Genomic DNA, 11,569 nt, shown 5'->3' on the forward strand with positions numbered 1-11,569 from the left:
TCTCTGTGTGGAGTTTGTACTGTACATGTATGTTCTCTCTGTGTTCGCGTTGGTTCATCTGGGTACTCCAGTTTCCTCCCACACTCCAAAGACATACTGGAGGGTAAATTGGCTTCTGGGAAAAACTGGCCCTGGTGTGAGTGTGTGTGTGCCCTGCAGTGGACTAGCATCCCATCTAGGGTGTATACTGCCTTGCAGCCATTGTCAGGTTAGGCTACAGCTTCCCTGCAAGCTTAAGGAGTTAAGAAAATAGGCGGATGGCCAATCAGCTTCATCCAAGACTGAGGACATATGTTTTGGTACATTATAATTCATTATAAGGACAAAATGTCGCTATTCTGAACTTTGAAGTTCGAAAGTGACCAATTTTGGCCAAGACCCTTCTACGAACATTTCAATTCAGCACCTGTTTGTTTCTGCCCAAGGCATTGTGGTTAAGGATGCCGTGAGGCAGCAGTGCTTTGTTTACGATCGCAGCAAAAGCTTGTGCTCTCGTTTTCGAAGTGTTTTTTTGTGTGTTTGTTTTGTAGTTGCTGTTCATTAGGGACCCTAAGGAAGAGAAAACTATAGTCGACAACAGTATGCACATTGTTCTAGCTGATCACTTGGATAGTAATCTATTACGAAAGAATGACAAATGTAAATATGATATCATTAATTATTTTACAGCTATAGTTAACTTATTTGAGTAGAACTGCTTTGTTCACCAAGCTTGCTATAATGGTCTGTATGGTATTATATGTTTAGGGTGGTTTTTGAGTGAATTTCGGTACAGGGTGGAATTTTCCACATAAGAAATAATGGAATTCCGAACAGACTTTCAGGAGTGAATTAGGTTCAGATACCGGGGTATGAGTGTATATTTAGCTTTTTAGAAGACTTCTGACAAATTTCTTAAAAGATTCTTCGGGTAAGCATTCATGGCAATGCATGTTTTTGGTTTGAGAACTGGGTGAACAGCAAATTAAGATAATGTAATTAATGTAGTGCCACAGGGATCTGTATCAGGACATCTGCTTATATAGTTAGCTATAGTTAGTAAACTAGCTAAATTCACATGTAACACCAAAAAAGGAGGATTAGCAAACACTAATTAAAATTGCTTAACACTTAGACCAAATTCAAGAGTGGACAAACATCTAGCATACTGTTTGACATTTCAGGTACCACAAAATGATGAGCATAAAATGGAGACCACCTAGCTTGGTTTTATGTAGCTGTTAAGCTGCTATAATGGTACTGTAGGTAGGGAATCTAAAGATGTTTAGCACAGAGAGATAGACTTTTGTTGTTTAAATGAATAAAGCCTTAATAGTTTACATCTGTGCTGCAGTGAAGTGTTTTCATGGGCAAAGACATACAACCAGAAACTGAGATATCTCACAATAATGAAGAGAAAAAAAATAAATCAAGGAATATTGTTAGAATTGCACAGTGACTTAAGACTGGTTACCATGTATACGAAGAAAAACATTGCTAAACAACTCTTCCAATGAGCACCACTACCTAATTCTGGTATTGAAATGCACTAACAAAGTCAATCCTGTGGACTTTAGAATCGACAGTGAATTGAGGCTGATTACACAACTGTAAACACCTGGTAAGTACATTTACAACAGAGCTCTTTTGAAAAGGCTGTGGGCGTTGGGGAACAAGGTTGGGGGATGGCTTAGAGTGTCTTCTGCAATTGTCTATCAATGGGATGTATGCTGCTAGGGTTTAACTGGTGAATGGCTAAAAGAGAAAAAACGTACACAGTAAGAAGCAGACCATTGATTAGCTCTTCATCTCTCAAGCGAGAAGGAACAGGAAGGTGAGTCCCACCTTTATACAGATCCAAAGCATTTACACTATGACACATTTTTTATAGACTGTAACAAAACTGGTATTTCTGATCACAAAATGGACCAGAACTAAATTTAAGGGCAAAAATATGTATTTTTGAGGACCAATCCATTTTAGCCCATTTGTCCATAAACGCATGTGGACAACACAACTATCTACAGTCATTTCACTCTTAAGTACTGTATACTGTACTTTTCCCTATTTAGGTTTTTAGCTGATTAACATAAAATAATCTAACTATAAAACAAACTGCAATTCATAAAGTGGACTTAATTTTGTTTTAAATAAATATTTAATTAAAATGACTTGTTTGCACATTTTAACATTAAATTTAAGATTTTTTCACCAACTTTATTTTACTGTTTTGATTTTAAGATTTTACACACTAACATATAAGGTACAGACTAACACAAAAAGGACATTTTGATATATTCTGATATGTTAATCAAGTCAAAAAAAATCAAGCAAATTAAGAGCATGTAAATCAACCCGTATACAGTATGTTGAAAATAAATCCTGAATACTGTATGTTTGTCACTCAAATTTGTGCCTCTCCAATCTAACTGTTTCAGGGAAACAAAAAACATTTAACTTCCTTCCTTGCTTTTCATTTCTGATAAAGGGTCTAAAGTTTAGGGTCTAAAGTTTAGACCCTTTATCAGAGTTTCAGAGAATTATTTTTAGTTTTACCACACCAACTCTGTTTTTTGAAAATCCTGTATGTTCAGGGGCTGCCTATACCTCAAGCAGTGATCAGTTCAGAAGCAGAATTAGCCGTGAGCCCTGGTGTACAGGATTTGGCCGGATTGTGTTATTAGCCGACTGTGACCATGGACAACCAAGGGATATCATTAAACTTCACCCAGATCCAGTGCAGGGGGTGAGGTAGAGTCATCTTAAATATCCTTCAGTATGTCACCCTCCAGTGTCCCCTTATTTGTTGTTGCAAGCTTCTTGCACCGTGAATAACAGATGAACTGATCCTCCTTTCAGTAGTACGTCCCCAGCAAGGCGGTGTAGAGCACCTGCAATTCCAGAGGCCAAGCATTTCAACAGCAATCATGTTGAAGGACAGCATTCACAGCTCTTCATTTCCCTGGGACGGTGTGGTGTATTGAGCTCAACGACCACTGGCTGTTACAAATGCACAGGTTGGAAAAAGAAAAAGTGCGAGCTCCAATTGTTTTTCAAGTGTGATAAATTCCTCCGTTTCTGGAGAGCCATTAAAGAAACAGCTTTGAAAGTGAAATAAAATGTCTGAGGGTGTTTGGAGTTAGATTTACAGTTGTAAGCTTTAGTATAATAAAGTGCACAGTTTGATATACAGTATCTAGTAGGTAGCATGGTAGCATTGCTGCCTCGCAGTGCTGGGTCTCTGGGTTCAATTCCCAGGGGGAGTTTGTATGTTTTTAACCAAATTCATGTGGGTTGTCTCCAGGTGGTCTGGTTTCCTCCCAGTCTAAAGACATACTGGTAGGTTAATTGGCTTCTGGGAAAATTGGCCCTGGTGTGAGTGCATGTCTGTGCTTGTGTCTTTGTTTACCCCATGATGGACTGGTGCTGGGTTAGGTTTCAGATCTCCCACAACCATGAATTGGAAGAAGCAATTAGAAAAGTGGTGGATGGATATGCTAGAAAATGTTAGCATTACTAATGTTTTTCAAGTGAAATAGTTTATTTTTCTCTATAAGATCATCCTGCAGACTTTAAAAATTATTTGGGGAATGCACAGTATTTTTCCAGATGAAAGCATTTATTTGGGATACACTGTAGCTATCAGGTCATTAATGCATTAACATGACAGAAATGTAATTACCTATTCCTTGCTTCGTGAAAAGTAGAAAAAAAATAATTTGCATGTCTACAAAGTCCCCAAGGATACTGTACTTTAACAGACCTTCAGAATGACTGAGAGCAGTGTCTGCATTATGAACTTTCATTAATATTTAGTTCCATTGTACTAAAGATAATTGATTTTTAAAAATACTTAATTTAAAGGCTACTGTCAGTACCATGAAAGAACAGTTCTTAAAGAAAAATGGTATAGTTTTTGTTTTTTATGCAGTTATTGTGACTGTATAGGTCTCCAACATTAAGTTATTAAAAGTGAATGGATAATGCCCAGTAGTATGAAATGTGATACAGTACGTAGAGGTGAGAAAAAGCCATATAAGGATTCAGATTTTAAATGTTTCGTCTTTCATAAATCTTGGTGCATACTAGATAATGATAGCACCCTGATTAATCATCCATATGTTGTTTACTGGCATGTTAATGCTTAGGGAAATATGCAGATGAGGTTAACTACAGTAAATATTTTAACAAAATAAATGATTGTTTTTTGGAAATTTGTAAAAAGAAATGTTGTTATTTGGAAGAAGAGATTATTTAGTTCATTTAGTCACACTACATAATTGGCCAAAACAATGTTTCTGAGGTCCCGTTAACTAGTTTCTAATTAGAAATTAACAGAAAACTGTTGTTCATTGCATCCTCAGTAGGATAGAGCTGATGATACTGTACTCTACATTGAGTTCATAGCAAACCATTGTATATGGTATGCAGTATGGAGTAAGAAAAAAAGCATTAATTTTCAAGATAATACCTGAATTATTTTTGGACAAAAAGCTTCATATAGTAATGTACTTAATGTAGCTATATGGAACTTTGTTACATTTCCCAATTTTGATATTTCTGTAACTTTGGAATTCAAAACAAAGCATACATACTATCCATATTGTCAATGTTGATATCTCAAATTCCAGTACTAAATACATAATATTACATAAGTATTACGCTTAGACCTGCAGCAATTTAAATAAATCAGTAAATCATAAACATTATTCATACAGTAGTCTTTGACATTTCATATTAATTTATTCACATCTTGATATATTAAATGAAGTTTTATATGTATTCATTGTACTGTTACAGTAGTCAGTCTCCTGAATACTGATTTTTTATTCTCAGACACAGATTTTTTTTTATTTGAAAAGTTAAACTTTGATTATAATAACACTTCGGATTATAAGACTTCTTATTATAAGACCATTAACAATTATGTTAAAATACCGAGAGTCAGGTTCATAAATAACAGTCATGTCATTTGGCAACCTAGCAGCTCTGCAGACTAACATAGTATGTACAGAAACAGATGTTTGGTACAGTATTTCAGAATGAGTTTTCAGTTGGCATGATTTTTCTATTCTTTAGATGACACAGGAAGTGCACGTCCTGTAAATACTCATGTAATTACCTGTCCAATTATCTGTCATTGTGGACATCTATATGTAACCACTAAGTAAAACACGAAACCAAAAATCAGTCATTTTAGCACAGACATTTAAGCAGTCAACAAAGGCTAGTGACACTTGCTGATATGTTAAGCAATGTATTGTTGCTTTGGGGCTACCATGGCAACTGTAATACAGTACCTCCTAGATATTCAGCAGTGATGTTAAACAAGAGGCAAATATATAAAGCCCTATTAATTTCATCACATATTGTTAAATACGTCCATATGTAAATATCTTGTGGGTTTTTAGCAAATAGTCAAGAGAAATAAATCATAATACAGTATGTTGTTATTAATACAAAACACCTCTTATACTAATTGTAATGAATCCTATGTAGGGTTACCCATCGAAAGATAAGGAAACTATTAATCTCTCACAGATTCTGACTACTGTTTTAGAGATTGTAGATATCACAATTGTGATACAAAAATAATTCTCAAGAGGATCTGAAGAATGTGCATAGTATCTTTATATTAGACTTCCTGCAGTTGAAATAAACTTTTCATAAAAATAAATACATCTTTTGTCAAAGAAACTTTACATTTTAAGCAAGATGGCATGATATTCCTTCTATGTCAGTCAGTGTTTGTCAGTGATAGGTGAAAAACTAAAATCCTTAAAAAACATTTGTCATTGATATCCTATGAAGAAAATTGAGCTTTGAATCAAAAGTGTTTGAATAAGCAATCTCTTTATGTATACAAAGATCAGCAGATTTGGTTATCAGTGTTTTGTGCTCAAAGAGCTATTATACCCTAACATTACTTACATTATGAAACAATCTTTGATATATTCAAATATCATACAAAGCTGTATTGATTAACATTGCATGAGTCTATGAATATAGGAAATTCACCCAACTGACTAGTCTGACTTTCAGCAGAAAACCTCAAAATATCAATGAAACCAAATCAATGAGATTGATCTGAAGTGTAATACAGCAATCAATACATCAGTTACAGTCCATTCCATAACACTGAGAATTAACATTTAACAGTAAAGCTTACTTAACCAAAGGAAGTAATTCATAAATGAATAAGTTGGAGGTGAAACACTGATGTCTTAAACACAGTAAGCTATCATTGACAGGTACTGTATTTCTCTGCACTATTATCACCCAGTCAACCAGTATTATGCACAGCATCCCCCCAGGGCCACATGAATTCTTTAGAGGTACAGGTACAGATGCTTTATTCGGGATCTGTGCTACTCTGGTAACACATATATTAATTCTGATACTGTGTTCCTTTTGAAGAACTGTGTAGTACTACAGGTGTCGGAAGATGGGGTTCCTTACATTATATAATATATGGGCATAGAAAGTCAAAACCCCCATCAATATTATCTTCTATCTCTACAGAATTTAACACATTTCTCTAGAGCAAAAGGCTTTGAAACTACCTGAGTCAAATTACCTTAACAGATCTTAATTATCACTAATGTTAATTTAGATATGCAAGCCTGTGATTAATTGCTAATTCACATTCAATGAAACAAACACCTGTTGAATAAAGTTCATAATGCTCTCACTGTTAGGGGATGATCTACAATTAGTTGAATATTGCTGTGATTACTTTAATTATTCTTTACACCTGTTTATTTGGATTAAGTTGGCTGGCATCCTGAGGTTTCAAAACTGTTGTTGTATTATTTGAGCTCAAGACATTTTGCAGGGCTCTAGTAATATATTCATTATTCATTATTATTCATAAACATTTTCTATTGTAACATCACATTTGTGGATACAATTTTATTATTCAAAAGCAGTAGGAGTCATAAAATATCAAGTTATAAAATGCTTTATCCATTGCACAAAACTAGGGTTTGTACTTTGTTATGTGAATGTTTTTCCTATCTATTCAATTGAAAAAAAAAACAATATGTTTTTGAATGTCAGTCAAGACTCATTCTGTTGTGTTAACTCTGCCCACAGTTTACCAGTCATACAGATCCTAAATAAATTCTGTTCACAAGAAAAATAAGACAAGGGAAAGGGGCAGAAACAGAAATGTATTATCCAGCTAATTCTGTCATAAGATCCTTCTGAAAGTACATAAAATTAGAAACTGAGGATCATTAAATGTTATTGACAGCTGATTATGCATAACTTCTCAAATACTTTTTTCCCCCAATATCTGAAAAATGTATAGTACTTACAGACTGATACAAAACAAGCAATTACAACAAAGGTAAAATTAAAATAGCCCATCAGAAAGGTGATTTAAACATATACAAATGAGTTGAAATCAGAGCAAGCATTTACATTTCTTCTAAGGAGCAAAGACTTTATGTGCAGTTTTAAAAATCTCTGGACAATGCTGTGAACCATGTATAGAACAAGAAAGTGGAAACTGAGCTTCCAATCTATAATGAAATGTTTACAGCTGAAAGTATTTTCTCAGTGTTTTTTGTTGAATGCACAGATTGCTGTTAGTGTAAGTGATGTAACATCTACAAGCAAACTGCTTTGGGCTTTGAGTTCAGTAATGTGTTGTTGATGTCTAGGCAACAGATCCCCTCAGCATGGCCCCGATCCAAGTCTGTGTTTAACAGCTCTCCCAGGTTTTCCTAATGGACAACAGTTATCACCTGCCATGCAGAGTTCCTCCCATGAAGACATGTGGTCAGCTCAAATAAATCACTCAAAAGTGTTCTCATGCATCAGTCTAATAGTACCTATATACTTATGTATGAAGCTACATACTATGAAACACTGGCTTCTGATACATTGCGTTATATTAAAAGTAAAATGCATTGATTTCTGTGCCTGACAAATGTCATTGCACTTGTCACAAACAGATGGGCAGCTCAGAAACACTGATAATTCTAATGCAGTTAATGTGTTGTTCAGAAGAGGCTGTGCCTAAACATAAATGCAGTATAAACATTTTATAACAGAACTCCTTATTTTTAGAATTTGTGCACAACCTCTGTATGGCTATATTTTAACACAATTAAAAAACAATTCTTTCAACCAATCCTACCCCCCCCCCCCCCCAAAAAAAAAAAAAGCCTGATCAACAACAGTGCAAAACTGAGTGGCTTTGTTTTCCGGCTTGCAGTCATAAGGTTTGCAATAACTTAAAGCAGCACCACTGTGACATCCTGACACTTATTAAACTTTGAACACACACTGACACATGCACGTGCTCTGCCCCCTTGCATGTCTTTGTCTGCTACAGGTAGAGAAGGACAGAAGGCTCCAGCTTACCAGTGTCTGTTGAGAAGAAAGCCCTGACCGCTTCGTTGACCCCTGTCTTGAGCTTAACCTCTTCCAGGACTCGGTGAAACGTCCGCGACTGGCAGCCCGTCCTGACGCGTCGTCCCGTGTGGAACACCCTCTCTCCACCTCCCCCCGGCTACCCCACTTTTTCTTAGCCATTTCCAAAATGAGAGGTTTGTTAGACAGCCCAGACCTGATTCATCTGAAGCTCAACAGTTTCCCATCAGGTTAGCACGGGAGTCACAGTCTGCTTGCCTGACACTGTTGTTGTTATTGCATTTTCTCCTTCAGAGCAATTTCTAAATTGGTGGCTTGATAGCAGCCACGCCTTTTGTGTCGCGTAGTGCTATTCAGGTCTCAGTGCTGCTTCTGAAACAGCCAAGCAAATGCTGCTCCAAATCACTTCATTTCTGAATACACCTCTCTCTCCTTCACACACTCTCTCTCTCTGTCTTGCGTTCGCTTTCCTTCTTAACTGCCTGAGTTCACAGCCTGGGCTCTGTTCTTCATAGTGCGTTAAAGCCTTTGTATTTACCAAGATAAAAGAGGAGAGCAAAAGAGACCAGCTGGCTTGTGTTGCTGCTCCATTCTCCACTGCCTCAGACTTATTCAGCTCATTACGAGGAAACAGCACAACTGGGATCTCTCTCTTGCACAGGTTTTAGGAATTGCAGATCCCGACACTTTCTCCAAAACCAGAACTTGGGAAAAAGAACATAAAGAGCTACTCCACACTGAATGAGCATGCAAAAAACAGCATACTGTCTTTTAAAATACAATGCTAAACAGATAAGACATTGTCATTTACTTTTGAATAAAAGCACTGGTATTGAGAAAATCATAACATGTGATGGCTTTAATAACTGTCTTCTTAGAAAGTGCTTAAATTGATTTAACTCTTTAGGTTACTGACTGTATAGTTAGTATGGTAGGCTGTTCTTTCAGTACAGGCTGGGAATGAGGGGCACAAACGAACGCAGATTATGTCTGTATATAGAAATATCGATAGTGCTTTCACTTTCATATAAATCGAGAAACAGAAGTATCCTCAGAAAAAGCCTCAGATTTATATTTATAATAAGTGCCTTCTTGAGAAGCTACAGGAGGAAAAAAGATTATAATAATTATAACAATAATAATTTAAGATATTGAAACAGTAGTTTATTTCATAAATATTAGTTAAAAATCATTTTAACTTCAGTATTTAAGTCAGCATAAAACAATACCTTTCCATTTGTAAAACGTTCTAGGTGATTTGGGCTAATTTTTAGGTAAACAATACAAGTTTCTATGCAAACAAAATTCTGTGAATGTGTTTCAGGGTTGTCTCACAGCTTGGATTTGGCATCTGAAATCACTGTACAGAAAACAAAAAACACGGAACAGTGCAATCGCAAGCTCAGATGTGCTGTTGATTGCCTTTGGGTAAAAAATCCCTCAAGGATCAGGGTTAATAAACATTGAAAGGAGATTTCCAGCCACCTCAAGCACCATTTGTATAAGGAAGACAGAAAGAATGAGGAAGATGGATGGGCAGAAACAAGAGGCAACCAAAGACACCAAAAGACTATGCATATTATCACACTGGATAGTTATGATGTATGCATGTTTGAAAGATAAAAAAAACTCATTTGTTTCAGTGAATTCCAGACAAAGGATTGTGTAACATAATACCCCAAAAATGTAAGGGCCGTCCAATTTCAAAACAGTTTACACAATGGCATTGAAAAGAATTGGGATGCAACTGAGACAAAAACAGATTGTTTGTTTGTATCCACCAAAATGTCAAAACCTCAAATTCCCAAAACAAAGCCAAGACTGTGGATTTTCACAAAGCATGTTTTTGTTGTCATATTGTCTGTCCAATACACATGAGTAGAAGTTTTTAAAAACAGGTTCATGTAACTATTTCACATACAGTAGATGCAAAACCATGGACAAGTGGAAAGCCATTGGCATACAATGACTCAATGGTACCCCAAGGGCACATCTGAATGTCTCACAGTAGGTCTTTAATTTTGCTGAAATTACTTCTTTGCAGATGCAACATCACCATCAGGCCAGCCTGGCAGGCAAGAGGGCCTAGATCAATCCTCTCCACAGGGTAACATTCACTCTCGTCATGCACATGTAATTACTCAGCACATCCAGAAGAGGAATGTCCAAATTGTACAGTATCTTGGCAGCTTTATTCGTCTTAAATTTAGTCCTTCAAGTAGTTAATTGAAATGCATTTACTGTATAACATTGTGAGGAATGCTTTCTTGTTATAATTGCATTGACCTTCCTATTATTACACTTCCCCCTTTAATTATTTCACAGAATTACAAAGAAAAAACATATATACAGTACAGCATACATCTGTTTTTTTTTCAAAGCTTGAAGGCAGAACCTCATTTTGTATGGCATTATAGATACTCTGATTTGTAATACTGTCATTTAAAAATGCTCCACATTTTACCCCCTTCCCTCATGTAATCTTTAAAACAAGGGAATAATCCCATACAGGCATAAGTCATGTTTTACAGTCATCGTTCTGAAAAAGCAATTAAAACTGCATTACTTTCTTTGAGTGTTATTTGGTAATTTTTAGTTGAACTCTTTGTACCCATCAATGAAGCTATATATAAATTTAATGGTTCCTGGGTAATTAACATATACAGTTATATGTTTTTTTTTAGTTCTAATTGATGAAGAAAGTATCTCAAATGTATTTAAACTGTAAACACTTAGATACATTAATAACATGCTAATTTTCTACAGTATATGCTTACATCTTAACAAAACATTATATCAGGATACATTTTAAAGGCCATCATTAAAGATTTAGAAACTGCATAAATAACATGATCAAGAAGACATCCAGGCATTTTTTACGCTTCAGAAAGAGCATGTTTCCAAGAATTAAAAAAAATATTACATGTGAACAAACTGGGAACTTGTACTAAATACTAAGTCTAACTTTTGCTAAGACTGTTTTTAAACATTATCAGGTTTTCAAAGCTTTTTTTGCTTTAGGGACTCACATGCTTCCTAATTTACTTATTATAAAAAAGGCTATCAGTACAAACCTGAGGAGAACGTGTAGTTTTGCAAAAGTGAAGAGCATTGCTTATTTCAATCTGATCATAGGTTACATTAATAAAAATGGAGGAACAGCAGAAGTGGAGAACATTACAGTACAACAGAAACAAGTCCTTTCCCA

The 11,569-nt window shown here is 35.6% G+C and overlaps 1 protein-coding gene across 4 annotated transcripts in view; it reads right to left on the reverse strand.

Annotated features, from left to right (window-relative positions):
* Window positions 1-8,950, reverse strand: part of trpm3 (transient receptor potential cation channel, subfamily M, member 3) — a 224,582-nt gene extending 215,632 nt beyond the window's left edge. For all 4 annotated transcript variants that reach the window (XM_088630092.1, XM_088630090.1, XM_088630091.1 and 1 more), the window contains exon 1: window positions 8,353-8,950. In XM_088630092.1, the coding sequence (XP_088486218.1) occupies window positions 8,353-8,523 (171 nt within the window). In that variant the 5' untranslated portion in view covers window positions 8,524-8,950. The remainder of the gene's footprint in view (window positions 1-8,352) is intronic.
* Window positions 8,951-11,569: the final 2,619 nt, after the last annotated feature.

Source organism: Lepisosteus platostomus, chromosome 4, assembly GCF_059453375.1.
Source record: "Lepisosteus platostomus isolate fLepPlt1 chromosome 4, fLepPlt1.hap1, whole genome shotgun sequence".
Taxonomy (NCBI): domain Eukaryota; kingdom Metazoa; phylum Chordata; class Actinopteri; order Semionotiformes; family Lepisosteidae; genus Lepisosteus; species Lepisosteus platostomus.